This window comes from Haemorhous mexicanus, chromosome 27 (assembly GCF_027477595.1).
Source record: "Haemorhous mexicanus isolate bHaeMex1 chromosome 27, bHaeMex1.pri, whole genome shotgun sequence".
NCBI lineage: Eukaryota > Metazoa > Chordata > Aves > Passeriformes > Fringillidae > Haemorhous > Haemorhous mexicanus.
The window spans coordinates 4,170,124-4,185,822 of record NC_082367.1 but is presented as its reverse complement, the minus strand read 5'-3'; the positions used below and the strand labels follow the sequence as shown (position 1 = coordinate 4,185,822).

The window sequence follows — 15,699 nt, the reverse complement described above, 5'->3', positions numbered from 1 at the left end:
CTGCAGCTTGCTGGAGGAAGATGAAATGATGAAATGCTGCTTGTGCAGCCAACGCTCTTGATGCTCTTTTTAATACATATATTAAAAGGGTGCTAATAAGCAAATCCGTCAGTTATGCAAATGAGTGGCAATTGCATCTTGAAGAGCATCCCACAGTTTAATTACATCATAATTGCGATGTAACACTTTAATTACCATCTGCATCACGAAATCATGAGCACTGTTTCTAATCTCTTCACTAATATTTCAAATCAAACAGATTGCACGGGGCCTGGTGGTGCTGCCATCCTGCACAGGGAAACTGATGCCTTGGAGTGGCTGCCCAAAACAGAGGCTAGGCAAGATTCAGAGATTCAAAGTGGGTATTTATTGTGTTTATTGAAGGATTTCAATGGATACACCTTGGGCAGCCAGAGGTCTCTGGGGCTGCTCCCAAGATGAAAAACTGTCACGAGTTTTTAATATAGTTATAAGTTTGGTCCATTTATATATAGGGGTTAATATAGTCACAATTTAATTTAATTAATATAATATAATATAATATAATATAATATAATATAATATAATATAATATAATATAATATATAATAAATATAATATAATATAATATAATATAATATAATATAATATAATATAATATAATATAATATAATATAATGTAATGTAATGTAATGTAATGTAATGTAATATAACATAACATAACATAACATATAATATAATACAATATAATATAATATAATATAATATAATATAATATAATATAAATAGCATAATATGACATGACATGATATATCATATATAACATAATATAACAATATATAATATACTTAATATAATATAATATAATATACATAACATAACATAACATAACATAACATAACATAACATAACATATATTAAAATTAATATAATAGTAATAATTTAACCATTTGTTAGAATGATATTAATAATTAATATAATAGAATTTTTATATAGGAGTTAATCCTCCAATTATAGTCTCAGGTAATGAACTCATTTGCTCCAAGTTTGCCCCCTCTAACTCACTGTTGTTTACATCTCTTGGGGCCTGAGGCTGTAAGGTGCCCTTGAGTTTCAGGCCTAAATAAAAGGCACATCCTAAGGCATCAGACCCAGGGATTCATGCCATCCCCTGCAGGATGGAGGCTGGGAAGGGCTGCTCTGTGTCCCTGCCTGGCTGGGAGCAGATGGCTGCAGGAGCAATCTTGGCCAGCATCCCCAGGCACATCCCTGGCGTGCTGAGCTGTGCCTGCCCTCCCCAGGGCAGAGAGGGGCTGGGCCCACGCTGGGACTGCTCCAGGGTTTACCCTGGTTTAACCCTGGACCCACTCAGTCCCACCCCTGCCCAGTTTGGGGTCAGGTGGCTGCTTGGAGGAAGGGATGGAGATTTGCAAATGGCTGTTTTGGAAGAGGAGAATTGATGAAAAAGCTGCCTGTGATCCTCCCTTCCCCACCCAGCACAGAAAAATGAATTTCACATTCTCCCTCTCACCCCAGAGAGGGAAACAATAAAGTTTTCTGGGGCAGAGCTCTAGCTGGAGGCCTGGGAATTAGATTTAAACCAGTTGATTTGGTAAATCTCCCCAGTTTGCATTCTTCACTTTTCCTCCCATCTGGCTCCTTTCCTTCCCCATAAAGCCACATCTAATAAAAGACTTAAGAGAAGTAACAGATTGGCTTAAAAAGGGACTAAAATCCACATTGGGGACTAAGAGCTGAATGTTTTTAAGCAGATATGGGTGTGATGGAGTGATGGATCAGGAGAGGAGAATGCTGGGCAGGTGAGCCCCTCCTGCCCATGGCAGTGCCCCAGATGGAGCAGCTCTGCTGGGAAGGGGCTGGGGGCTCCCTGCTGGCCCCTTCCCCAGCTCTCCTGGCACACAGAGTCTCCTCCAGCCCTTCCCAGCACTGCTGCAGGTTGCACATTTGCTTTGCTGTGAGCTGGCAGTGATTTAAAATCATCCTGGCTAATCCATATAAATTCTTTTAATCGTGGATTTAATCTCCTAAGCATGCTGTAATTAAATTTACCACCAGTCAGAGGCACATCACTAAAGGTGTGAGTTTACAGGCCCCTGGGCAGGGCTTCAGGACAGCCCATGGCCAGGACAATCAGGTGTTTGATTCCTTCCCTTGTCTCTGGTTTTTCCCTTTCTGTCTCTTTTCCCCAAGTCATTTTGGTTGGAACAGCATCGTGTCCAATCTGTGCATGATCCTATTAGGAAAATTCACCCACAAACACCAGAGGTTTGTGCCCAGAAAGGAGACAGAGCAGTCCTGGAACTTTATTCCAATCAAGGCAGAGGCCATGGGGCATTCCCCTGGGGTCTCTCCAGTTTTTGGAGGACACAGCCTCCTTTTTATCCCAATTTCCCAGCTGCATTTCCCTTCTCTCTTTCCCATTTTTGAGGTACCTGAGAGGTTCAGACTTCCCAGAACACCTGATCCCAAAGATTCCCCTCTAAGGTACAACCCTCCCCATTGTTTCTTTCACCTCTCAATGTCCAGTTTCATTTCTCAGCAAACCTAAAGTTCATTTGTAAAATCAAATCTCTTTTTCCATTCACCAATCAGTGGAATCCATCCCACGGTTTCTTTTCTCTCCCAGTGCTGGTTTTATCTCCCAGCAGACCCACAGCTGGTTTGGAAAGACAAATCCCCCATTCCTCTCAATCCTCACCCGAGGATCCAGCCCTTCCCTGGACACCTCCAGGGGTGGGCACCAACCCCCCCTGAGCAGTTCCAATGCCTGGCAGCCCTTTCCATGCAGAAATTCCTCCTGGTGTCCAACCTGACCTTCCCCTGGCACAGCTCAGTCCATTTCCTCTTGTCCTGTGTGACAGGGAGGAGCAGGAGAGGAGAAGGTGCAGCCCCAGAAGGAGCTGATGGCCAGGAGAGAGCCTGGAGCAATCCAAGTGCTGGAATATTCCTGGAGAGCAGCAGGAGACCTGGAGGAAAGCACTCCCGAGCTCCCAGAGCAGAACACTCAGCCGGGCTGGTGTTAATGCAGGGAAACACCGTGACACCAGAAGCACATTAACAAATTAAACTTTGGTGCTGGGAAGGGGAAAGTCTCGGTGAACTGCGAGGTAGGGAGATGACTGACTTCGGGAACGTGACAATTACTGTACTTAACTTTTTTTTTTACATTAAGAGCCAAATAGGAGCATATATTTAATTCATTAAACCAGTCTGAAGTGGCTCCCTCCATCCCAGAGCAGTTAATCGGTGCTCAGTGTCTCCTAATGAAGGGGTCCCTGTAAGGTCAGCCTGACACTCGTTAGCTAATCCGAGACTTATTTGTTTTGCAAATTGCTCTCCCATTTTGAACCACCGCGCTGCAATTTCCATGGCGGGGAAGCCGGAGAGAGTTCAGGGGCTGGGTTGTGAAGCCCTCAATCTGTCACTGGGAGCAGGATAAAATTAGCCTGGGAAAGAGAAGGAGCAGGATGCTGGGCTGGTTCCAGGCAATGCAGCCACGTCGGGACTGAGGGGTGGCTGGAGGGCTGTGTGGGCAGTGGCACCATCCTGCACCTGCCCGGGGACTGGGGACATTGTGTGACACTGCAAACTCCTCACCGTGCCTGGCTGGGCAGTGCTGTCCTGCCCTTTCCATCCTCCTCTCCATGGAAGACCTTGTGTGGTCCATGGGGGTCCTGCTGCCCTGCCCATGCCCTGTGCCCAGACCTGCATCCTCAGATGCCCAGAAGCAGGATGTGCACAGAAAGATGCTCAGGACCTGCATCCTCAGATGCCCAGAAGCAGGAGGTGCACACAAAGATGCTCAGGACCTGCATCCTCAGATGCCCAGAAGCAGGAGGTGCACAGAGAGATGCTCAGGACCTGCATCCTCAGATGCCCAGAAGCAGGGCAGGTGCACACAAAGATGCTCCCAGGGATGGCAGAGTCCCTGGTGGCTCTGTGGGGCTGTTCTGGGCAGGGACACAGAGCACAGTGAGGGCATTTATGGACAGAGAGGGAGCAGTGGGGACACCCACAGAGCCTGAATTAGCTGTTTAAACCCTTTTCCTTCTCTCCCAGAGGCAGCTGGAGGTCTGGCTGCTGTCCCAGAGCACAACAGGTCCACCTCGACTGGGAGTTCATGTTTATCTCCAAAGGAGGAAGCATCTCCCACCCTTTCCATGGATGAAGATTCTCCTCCCTCCTGCATTCAGATTTGTTTTACAGCCATGCCCGTGGGAACAAGCTGACACCATGTCCCTTTGCATCCCAATGCAGCTCTGTTCCTGTGACACACAGGCCACAGCTCCTTGTCCCCTCCTCACCCTCCAGGGCTGGGAGTGACCTGAGCTTTGCTTTTGGGACACAGGGAGGAAGGCCTGCATTGTGTGTTTTAGGTCCAAAAGCAGAGTGATGTGTAAATTGGGGCTGCCAGCCTTTCCTGCCCAGCCCCTCAGCCCGGAGCTGCTGCCTCCCCCTGTCCCACGGTGGCTGACTGGGGCCTCCACTCCCAATTTCCCTCCTGTGTGGAGAAATCAGGAGCCAGAGCAGAAGGCAGCAGCTCCCTGTGCTCGTGCTGGGGCTGCTGCCCTGGCTCTCTGGTGACTGACCTTTGGCCATGAACTTCTAGCAGGGATTTTCCCCTGGTTTCAGAGCAGGATGACTGGGAGCACTGGGAGCAGACCCTGGCTGTCCTGGCTGCTCTGCTCGTTCCACTTGGCAGCTGCTTGAACTTAGAGAAGTGCAGAGGGAGAAAGAACCTTTATTTTCCAATATCACAGGCAAAAAAAAAAAAAAAAATACACACAGCACCTTTACTTTAATTTCCCCTTTAAAGTAATGACATCTATAGTGTAAAGAAAGCGTTCCACTGAGACACAAATTTTTTCCCAAATGTCATGGAAATGGAGGAATTTCAGCAACTGTATTTGTGTGCAAAAGAGGAGAGAAAGTAGATTAATTTTAAAAGGTTACATTGATTGCAGTCAGGCATGGACCAGCAGCAAGGAGCCCAGTGCAAGGAGGTGTGGGGAGCTGCTTTCCTCTCCATGGGGCTGCTCCACCTCAGCATCTCCCCAGGATGGTGGGACACCCCCAGTGCCACAAGCCAAAAATCCTTAAATCTGTGGCCCTGGAGCTTGGGAGAAAGCAGCCCTGGCTCCTGAAACACGAGGCTTCATCCATGAGCATGAGCCCTCATCCTGGGCTTGGTGGTGAGGAGTTCCCTGGGAACAAACTGAAGAGTGAATTTTTACCAGATTTTATTTCTCTGCGGGATCCCTGACATCTGGGAAGAGCTCCTGGTCCTTCAAGGTGATGAAGCTGATTTCCTGCAGCTCTGTAGGCACAGAGAAGGTGCTCAGAAGCCTCTGTTTCCAGACAGGCTGGAGGAGAGCTGTGAGCCTGACGTGGTGGTGGAGCAGGTCAGGTTCAGTGGGGTCTCTCCAGCCCAGCCTGGGGTTGTTTGGGGCCTGCAGTCCTGGCTTGGCTCTGCTCCTGAGGGCAGGAGGAGCTGCCTTTGGAGTGCTCCTCTTCCAGCATCTCCAGCAACCTCGGGTTGGTTAATTCCTGGAGAACTTTGTAAGGACCAAAGAGCAGCAAAGACAGCCTGAAGGTGTCAGCCACGCCCGTGTGCTGCACGAGGGAAGTGTTCCTGTAGCAGAAGTGAGCTGTGAGCATCCCCAGGGCAGTGTGGGGTCTCCTGGACCCTGGGATAGCTCTGCTGGTTTGGGATCACTTGTCAGAGATGGGCCCAGTTACCTGCTCCAGACACTGCCTGCAGCTGTGTTACACCACCTGGCCTGGCCATCAGCCTCTGCCGTGGGGATGGGAGGGACACAGGCTCTTGGGGAGGTTTCTCCTCACCACCAAGGCACCATGGCTGGTGCTAAGGGCACCTTCCATTTGCAGGGCAGCAGGACACAACCTCGAGGGGCCGCTTGCCATCATCACTCACGGGATCTTCCTTTCCTCACCAGGACAAGAGTTGGGGGCAAAGCCACCCCAGCAGAAAACGAGAGCCTGAGCCTCTCTCCTGAAATCACGAGGGAATTTTTAAATCCCAAAGACCACATTTCCCTCCCAGAGCTCCTCTCCTCCTCCTCCCAGAGGCGCAGGAGCCGTCCCTCCGCCCGAGCTCCGGCGTTTCCCACATCAAGCGCGAACCAAGGCTGACCCTCCTCGGCGGGCGGCGCCGCCGGAGCTGCACCTGCATCTCCACATCAATGCCCATCCCCACCAGGTTCTCTCTGAGCTCAAACCCATCCTGGCAGGGTCATGCCCTGCAGCGTGGGGCCGGGGAAGCCCATCCCAGCTCGGCGCTGCCCCAGCCACGCCGCGGCTTCAATGGCGAGAGGAGGAAACGCTTCCCTTGATCAGGAGGGATAAGAATAGCGAGCGGCAGGCGGGGTGTGGATGAAAGGCTCTCGTTGTTCCCCCTCCCGGGGCGATCTGGCCCTTCCTTTCCCAGCCATAATTGCGTGGCACGCCGCAGAGGAGAGTCACGCTCCACCAAAGGCCGAGCGCCGCGGGGCCGGGGCTCCAGGCCGGCCGGCAATGAGCGGGGAGGAACGAGCAAGGAGCAAAAGCCAGCTTGCTTTTGATGCCTCTCTTCTTCCTCTGACGTGCTGAGGAATGATCGGGCTCTGAGGAAGGCGTTTGGAGCTCTGCCTCGCTCTGCAGAGGAGATCAGCTGCTGCTGTGCCACGCCAGGAGGGCAGAGGGACAGCACCAGCCCATGGCCCAGGAGCTGCTGCGTGGGCCAGACTCAAACCCAACATCCCAGAGCCCTCCACAGCTCCTCATCCCTGCAGCCATCGCAATGGTGGGCACGCCTGTGACCCTCCTGACAGCGGTCACTGGCGTTTGGTGGCTTCTGCTCTCCTGGTGTGAAGGGCAGAGCCCTTGGAGGTGTTGTGACACCTCAGCATGGCCATTCCCAACCCAGCAGCTGTGGCCTCCCACTTCCCTGTGTTTTTTCAGGTGTTTCCTCTGGCTTTGCTTTCATTAATTTATCACACGCACACAGAGGATAAGTGGGCTCGAGCCTCCATCTCCAGCAGCTGAAATGGAATAATTACCCAGTGGATCCCACCTGGAGAAGCATTCCCAGCTGGTCAGCAAATTGTGAAGAAGTTCACTGTATCCTGTAGAGCAAGAAATTATCCTGGAGTGTAAGCTATGGCTCCAGCAGCCGTACAGGTACAAAAACTGAAATGAAAAGGGGGGTGAGATGGAGATTTAAATGATGCTGTAGAAAACACTGAGCAGGGGACACCTTGATCTAACTGGGGGGTTCCCTTTGGAAGAAGGGGGCCTAGCAGCAGTGTCTGAAGGAGATAAAAGGGAAAAACCTGACACAAGAACCTGGGAACATCCCCTCAGCTCTGCCAGGGCAGGCATCTCACAGCTGAAGTCCCTTTCCCTGCATTGGCATGATGCTGCACAACATCATCCCTACAGCTGGCTGGTATTTTTGGGGGGCTATTTTGTCCTATTTTTAGGAAATACCAATATGGATTGGGGATTTTTTTGGGTCTGGGAGGGAAAAGGTCAGCCTGAGCAAATTTCTCAACCTGAACTGAAAGCAGAGAGGGGTGACAAACCCACTCCAGCTTCAGATGGAGCTAATTAAAGTGCTGACATTTTAAGACATAATGATGTGAAATCTCTTGCTTCAAGCCAAGTCTGGGCCCTTTTCAGAGTTTAGTTCTGCTGCCCAGAGTTTCCAGGAGAGGTGCAAGCCAGCTGAGAGGGGTGATGGGTTGTTCTTCCTGTGGTATTGTCCTTACAGTGTGAGCAAGTTTTTAGCCTTTGGAAGAATCCTGTAACGTCAGGTTGTCTGGGCAGAGATCCCAAAAAAAGTGGAGCTCTCCAGCTCAGGTGCCTGGGAGAGGATTTGAGTCTTGACACTGTTATGTTTTACCCTGCAGGGAGAACAGGGGAGGAGAACCCCAGCCCCAGGACATGGGGGTAAACTGGTGCACACCCCAAAACCTTTAGCATCACCCCAACAACAGTGACATAAAATCCAACTGTGTGGAGTTTTGTGGAGGATGGAGGCTTTTGGGGTGCCCCTGGGAGGGCAGGGGAGGGTGGGCTGTGGCAGAGCCGTGTGCCATGTGCTGCCAGCGGGGCCGACACGCGGGGCTGGGGCTGGGAAGGAGGGAGTGAGGGAGCTGCAATCAGGAGCTCTATTGTGGCTCTGGGCTGCCGGCACAATGCAGCATTAAGAGCCAAAGTCAGCTCGGCTCAGTGGGGTGCAGAAGGTGGTTTGGGGGAAGGAGAGGCTGGCTCTGACAGGTAGAAGGAGCCTGGAGTGATGAGGGGAAGGCCAGACTGATGCTGGCGCCTGCAAGCAGTTTCTGGCTCCAAGCCGAGCTGCAGGGCTGGGAGGGTGAGGGAGCTGTGCTGCTCCACTGAGAATATCCCTGGATTTTCCCAGGAGAGACCTGTCTGCACCAGCCCTGGGGACAGGGATGCACCCAGGCACGAGACACAGAGGGGTGGATGGACAGACAGACAAACAGATCTCCAGGGAGAGATTGATCAGGGCAGGCACCAGCCCAGGCTGCAGCAGGAAAACCTTTCCATGTGAAGGGAGCTGGTGGAATGCTGGGGCAGCAGCATCATTTGGGGTTTGGGACTCACTTTAAAGCCCCACTCCTCATCACCATCCCTGCTGCAGGTGCCCAGGTGCCCCTATCCCTGCCAGGGGAGGGCACCACAAGTCCCAGAGGGCTGTGCTGGTGCCAGTGGGGGCAGTTGGGCTCTGGGGAGCCACAAGTGCAGCTTCTCACTGGGAAAAAAAATAATACTTTGGGGACAACCTATTTTACTAGCTCAGAGAAGAGGTGAAACACCCTGAGCTCTGCCCCACCACCATGCTCCCAGTGCAGGTGAGATGCTGGAGGTGAACTGGGGAATGGGAGGATGGAGGTGCACTGGTGGGTTCAGGATGGAGGTGAACTGGGGAATGGGAGGATGGAGGTGAACTGGTGGGTTCAGGATGGAGGTGAACTGGTGGGTTCAGGATGGAGGGGCACTGGTGGGTTCAGGATGGAGGGGCACTGGTGGGTTCAGGATGGAGGTGAACTGGGGAATGGGAGGATGGAGATGAACTGATGGGTTCAGGATGGAGGGGCACTGGTGGGTTCAGGATGGAGGGGCACTGGTGGGTTCAGGATGGAGGTGAACTGGGGAATGGGAGGATGGAGATGAACTGGTGGGTTCAGGATGGAGGTGAGCTGGTGCATGCGAGGATGGAGGTGAAGTGAGGACTGTGAGGATGGAGTTGAACCGGTGCATGCGAGGATGGAGGTGAGCTGCTGGCCTCTCCCCGGCTGAGACATTTTCTGCTCCGTCATCCTGAGTTTTCTGCTCTGTTTTGCCAGACTGTTCCGGGGAAGGCGGCTGAGCCGCGCCGCGCGTTCTCCCAATGCCATCTAGTGTCAGCTCCGCAGCCCCGGACAGTTATTTTAAGGCATCAGCGCTGATTTATTGCAGAAGGATCTTTGAGGGCCAACAGGCTGCCCGGGCTGGTTATTAACAGCAGCACGGATAACTAACGGATGGGTGCGCAGGCTGGGCTGGATTATTTTTATTATCGCTCCTGTTTCGCACTAAAAACCCACCCTGGCAGGATGGAGTGCGAGGATGCAGTGCCGTGTCCGAGGTGATTAAAGTCTTTCAGCCTTCAGCCACTTGTCTTGTAGCCCCGCCATCACCTGAGGCTTAATCACTCAGAAAAGTGCTGTCATGTCCTATTGTCGCCGTATTGGGAGCGCGACCTCTTTCCCGTTTAGCTGCCATCTGAGAAGAATGTAACTTGCCAGGAGACAGGCGTGACTCAGGAGAATGGTGATGGGATATAAAGACTTTGACCCGCGGGCCGCCCGTTTGGAGGCCGCCAAGGTCAGTGGCAAGGGCGACGATGTCCTTTGCACGGTGATTATTTGGCCAAACAACCCAAACCAGGCAGTGATGGGTCTGTCCTTGACATTCTGCTCCTACCGTGAGGGCATCAAGCCCCCGAGCCATCCCCGCCTGGGGTTTGGGGCTGTGTGACTGCCCACGGTCCCCTCCTGCTTTGGAATTTGTCCTCCACATCTTTCCCTTGCCACCGTCGCAGGGCCATGGGCTGCACAGGATGAAAACATTCTCATTTCTGCCTTTTTAGGGGCAAAGAGCCACAGCAGCATCTCCCATTCATCAGCCTGCCAGTGCAGAGGAAGGTTTCACAGGACAGATGTGCCCTGTCCCCTGCTCGCGTGTCCCCTGCTCTGCTCACCGCCATCACCTGCCATGATGTAGGTCTCTGCTAACCTCATCCTCATCCTCAGCCACTGCTGACCATATCAATTTATCTCCTCGGCTGCAAACCACCTCATCGAGGCAGTTTGAATCGGTGATTAATTAAGGTCTCCCTAGAAATGAGGTTACTCCCTGCAGCCTCACATAGAAATGTAAGATTAATGGGTGCTGGCCGTGTCAGACGGCCACGACCAGGCTGGGCCAGCGAGGGTTTGCCTGCTCCCATCCAGACGCTCCTGGAACACAGATTTTCCATGGAAGAACTTCCAAACAATCCCGTGGGATGGGGAATGCAGCTGGGGACAGGGGTCCCGGGGCTGAGCCAGGCACGGAGCAGCCGGGTTGGAGGCAGCAGCCAGCGATGCTCACACGACTCTGCCGGCGGCTGAGCCAACATCCAGCCTGCTCTGGGTGTTTAATTTTCACTAATCTGTTTGGGGTTTTTTAATTATCTGCAAACAAGGTGCCTTCTTCACGGAATAACAATGGTGCTGGGGACAGTGGGCGGAGGGGCTGTGCCCACACCCCTTCCCTGCCGCTCAGCACCGCTCCGGAACTTTGCCCAGGACTTGTTTATCTGTCCTTATCCATCACCAATCTCGGGATTCCGCCCTGCTAACCAGCATCTGCATGCAGCACCTCCGGCAGCAGGAGCCAGTCCTGCTCAGCTGGTGTGTAAAAGCCTTCGCAATCACCCCGTGGTACAGAGCTGGAGGAGGCTTTAAATACAAGGCTCTTTAATAAGATGAAAAGAGCCCTTTCTTTCCTCACTGGTTCCCTGCTTGCTCTTTCATGCTGCCGGAGCCCTCGGGTTGTGTCAGGGCCTGCCTCTCCGTGGGCTGACAGGTTTCCTAACTCCCCTCCCTGCACTGTCAGCACAGCATCAGGAACAGCAAATACCAATTGCAGCAGCTGGAGGAGGAGGAAGGCCAGGTCGGAGCAGTCCCTGGCCTCGTGTGCTCGGGTTTTTTTCCTCCAAAACATCCTCAGTGGCACCGGTGACCTGCAGAAAACCCTGTGCCTCGGTGTGTGCAGCAGGAAAATGGGTCTAATGCCGTTTACCTGTCTCCTCCAGAGCTGGCTGCAGTGTTTGATTCATGTCAGAGGCTTGGCTGGTGACTGCGGGATGAATGACGCTATATAAATGCAAAGTGTTATTAATATTTCATGTTGTAGTGAAAATGTACTAATGGGGCTTGTTCCTGGAAGATAAAGTGCTGCCATTAATACACCTTTGTGTCCCCTGCACTGGGACTCACCTGTGGAGGGATGGAGGGGCTCTACCCAAAGCAGAACCTGCCCATCACACCTGGCAGCTCCCCAAAAGAGGGGATTTTAACCCAGAAAGGCACCAAGAGCCACTTCTGACACCCAGAAAATTTAGGGGTACCTGGGGCAGAACATCCCCCCACCCACCCCTGGGTGCTGGTGGATGGGTGCTGCTCTGGGTCCTCCCTGCCTGCCCGTGGGGGACACAGCCCCTGGGAACCCCCTTCCCAGCACAGCCACTACACAGGCACGTTAAAAAAAAAATAAAAACGGGCTTGTTTGATTTCAAACTGCAGAACTCTTCCCTGGAGCCATCCGCAAACATTGGTAATTTACTTTACAGCTGTTTAGATTTGTTTCTCTACATTTTTTTTTAAACCCCAGCAGAATTGCAAATGAAATGTGTGTTTGCTCCTCAAATGACTCCGGCCGTACCTGAACTCCTGCACCCCACACCTCCTTGGACTCCCTCCCCTCTGACCCCCATCCCTGCACCCCACAGCTGTGAGATGGGGGTCAGACCTCCAAGAGGGGGTTCTCTGAGCTGGGGGATCTTCTTGGGAGGGTTCCAGTTTCTGGTATCAAGGAGGGGTGATGGGGAAGAGACTTGTGCCAGCTTGCAGGTGAGGGGTGAACAGGTAAGCAGTTAATTAATTGCCAGTGAAATTATCAATTGCCACCCACTAAACAGAGGGTGGCAAGGGATAAAGGCTCTGCTAAATTATTGCCATGGTGCAAAGTTTCAATAAAAAAGGATTATAAAGGGCGGTGTTCAGCTGAGAAGCTCCCGGTGCTGCAGGTGGGTCCTCCCAGGGCTTCGGCCACTTTGGAGTGAGGGGAGGTGGGTGCAGGAAACGCATGGAGGGACCCCAGGTAGTGCTGAACATCCCTGCAGAAAGCTGAGGACAGCCAGCCCTGAGCTCCCACCCCTCCCCACGGCAGAGCAGCCGGCTCAGCCCTTCCCGGCACGGCAGCGCTGCGGGGCCGCCCTTCGCCTAGGGAAATCTGGCTGGAAATCTTCCATGGGACACGTGGTGATCCACCTGGAGCCTCGTCCCTTCCCTCAGGAATCTCCTCCTCGCTCCCAGGAGCGCGGGGGTGACTCATGTGCTGTCTCTTGTGCCGGGCAATGCGCTCCGGCCCTGGGCAGGTGCCGACCCGCAGCAGCGCCGCCGAGGGACACCCGCAGGTGAGCGGCCTGGGGACCCCCTCTGCTGCGACCCCCGGCCCCGAGGAGGTGGGGAGGGCGCTGGGGAAGTGCCTCTGCCCAGCCTGGCACCAGGGCGACGGGCACGGCAGCGTGCACAGGGAAGGAGGAATTTGGGGTGTGCTTGCTCCTCCAGGGAGCCACTGGCTCCCACGGGAGGGACGAGAACCGGGAGCGTCCGTGGCCACTCCAGTCCTGCAGGTGGGTGCATTGGCTGAGCTGTGCAGAGCAGGGGATGTGTTCAGCCCTCGGCGAGGGGGAAATTTATTATTTCACTGGTTGGCAAAATATTTAAGGAGAGCCAGCGCCAAACGCAGCCCGGGGAGTCTTTGCTGCAGCTCCAGGGCGCACGGGTGCGTTTATCCGGCACGATGCAAGCCGGGCTCAAATCGGCCACGCAGGTGCCTGGGGCTGGTGAAAATTGATTGTTTTGGATGCCCAGCCCCACGGCAGCACCACGGCATTGCAGGGGCCGTGCAGCCCCCCTAGCCCAGCCGCTGCCTCTGCCCTGCCGTGGGCTCCCCAGTGCCCCGCGGGCACGGTGGGGGCACACGGAGCGGTGGCACCGGGCTCCTCCTGCGCTGCCCAGGGGAGCACGGAGGCGACGGCAGATTCCAGCGGTGGGAGAGGACAGTGCAGCCCGGTGAGTCACGCCCCGGCTGCTCCTATTTGTTGTCTGCCTAGGCCAGGCCTGGAAACGTAAGGGAAATTAATAACAAATACCTGGGCAACGAGGCGGGAGCTGGGGCGGGATGGGGGCTGAGCCATGCACCGGAGGTGGCTGGAGGATGCTGGGGCTGTGGCAGAAACCCTGAGTGGTGTCAGAGTAGGGGACGGTGCTTGGAGGAGACGCGTCACCCGGAGCAGGTCAGTGCTGTCAGTGGTGTCCCTGCGTGCCAGCACAGGTCAGAGGTGACTCCAGGAACACGGCTCAGTGCACACAGGGGCTCCAGTGGGGACCTTTTGCTGCTGCTTCAGTGTCACGCTGTCTTCTCTCTTCCCAGGCTGGCTAAGAGGATTGGGGAGCCATGAACTGGGGGTGGTTTGAGGGGCTGCTCCGTGCTGTCAATGTGTACTCCACAGCCTTCGGCCGCGTCTGGCTCACCCTGGTCTTCATCTTCCGCCTCCTGGTCTACCTGGTGGCAGCTGAGAAGGTCTGGAGCGATGACCACAAGGACTTCGACTGCAACACGCGGCAGCCGGGCTGCACCAACGTGTGCTATGACCACTTCTTCCCCGTCTCCCACATCCGCCTCTGGGCCCTGCAGCTCATCCTGGTGACGTGCCCGTCCCTCCTGGTCCTCATGCACGTGGCCTACCGGGAGGCCAAGGAGGAGAGGCTCCGTGAGATCCAAGGGGACAATTACCGCCGCATCTACCCCAACCCCGGCAAGAAGCGGGGCGGGCTCTGGTGGACGTACCTGCTCAGCCTCATCTTCAAGGCCAGCGTGGACGTGGTTTTCCTCTACATCTTCTTCCGCCTCTACGAGAACTACACCCTGCCCCGGGTGGTGAAGTGCAAGCTGCCGCCCTGCCCTAACGTGGTGGACTGCTTCATCTCCCGGCCCACCGAGAAGAACATCTTCACCCTCTTCATGGTGGTCACCACCTGTGTCTGCGTGGTGCTGAACCTCATTGAGGCCACCTACCTGGTCGGGAAGCGGTGCCACGAGCACCTGGAGGCTGGAGAAGGGGACAGCCGGAGGAACAGCCATGACTGCCCTGTCTCCAGTGCCAACCCCGTGGGTGGGAAGGTGTTCCATGGGGCTGACTACAAACCCCCCATGACCACCATCCCGCTCACGGCCTCCTTACCCAGCACGCTGCCCGAGGATGAGGCTGGTTCCTAGAGCTGCCCAGGAGAAAGCAGGAGCTGCTCACCTGGTCTGCAACTTCCTGGCTGCTCTTCCTCCTCTGTGCTCCAGTGCAGGAGCGCTGAGGGTGGCAGCACCCTGGAGTTGGGCTGTGCCTGAGGGGTCTCGGCCTCTCTCTCCTCTGATGTAAAGTGGGAAAGGCACTTTACATCATCCTGCTGAATTTGGGGTAAAACTGGGGCTGGAGAACACATTTTGTCCCTGGCAGTGACAGGGAGCAGCAGCTGTGAACTGACAGTGGTGCCCTGACTCTGAGCCTGTGCCAGCCAGGACAGACACCCTGATCCCCCAGGAAACCCCTCTCCCTATCTCTTACCCTACATCAGCCACTCAGTGGGTGTCAGGGCCACCTCAGACTGATGCAATTGTCATTAATAACACTCATTAATTGAGTGGGGACAAGAGCAGGTCCCTGGTGTCGCAGCCACCACGACAGAGCTCAGATGTGAGGATCCAGCCTGGCAGGCAGAGCCCGCTGTGGGCTGCTGGATCATCCTGCCTGGCCAGGGCAAAACACCTGAGCCAAACAGCCAAACACAGGAGAGGAAAACAGCCCAAGCATTGATTAAACAATACCATTAAATGGCAGAATCTGATCTGGTTTGTTGTTGTCATACATCGCGTTCGGCCGTGACACGGGCGGTGCTGCCACTTCCGAGGCCATCAGAGCAGCTGAGCATTAGCTGGCATGAATAATTAACAATAATTTCATGGCAAATGCACTCACAAGTAACACTAACACTGAACATGCAGCTCTGTTACTGGTTTTGCTTTACTCTGAGGGTGTGATAATTATTTTTTCCATGAGCAGTGACAGTGCCAGCGCTCCCTGGCTCTGTCCCGAAGGAAGTGGCACAGGGGGTGAGGGGACACCATCACTGTGTCCTTTAGGTGACTGAGGCCATTCTCAGTGACAGATCGTTGCAGTGATCCAGCTGAGACCTTCCATGGGCAAAACTGAGCTCTTTCCCACAGCTGGATGGGAGGCTGAGGGGCTGCTGGGGACAGGCAGGGCTGAAGGGAAGCCAAGAGCAGGTGGGGCTGCAGCTCTGCTGGTTG

At 54.1% G+C, this 15,699-nt stretch overlaps 1 protein-coding gene across 4 annotated transcripts; it reads left to right on the top strand.

The window, feature by feature from the left end:
- The first annotated feature begins 12,502 nt into the window (after positions 1–12,502).
- Positions 12,503–15,236, top strand: LOC132338844 (gap junction beta-5 protein-like). Of its 4 annotated transcripts, none has more exons than XM_059868753.1 (2): positions 12,503–12,748; positions 13,771–15,236. In XM_059868753.1, the coding sequence occupies exon 2, from the start codon at positions 13,795–13,797 to the stop codon at positions 14,614–14,616; it is 822 nt and encodes a 273-aa protein (XP_059724736.1). In that variant the 5' UTR covers positions 12,503–12,748; positions 13,771–13,794; the 3' UTR covers positions 14,617–15,236. The 4 variants fall into 4 exon arrangements, with proteins under 4 accessions (XP_059724736.1, XP_059724737.1, XP_059724739.1 ...); XM_059868754.1 differs by lacking the exon at positions 12,503–12,748 and adding an exon at positions 12,804–12,967; XM_059868756.1 differs by lacking the exon at positions 12,503–12,748 and adding an exon at positions 13,392–13,409.
- Positions 15,237–15,699: the final 463 nt, after the last annotated feature.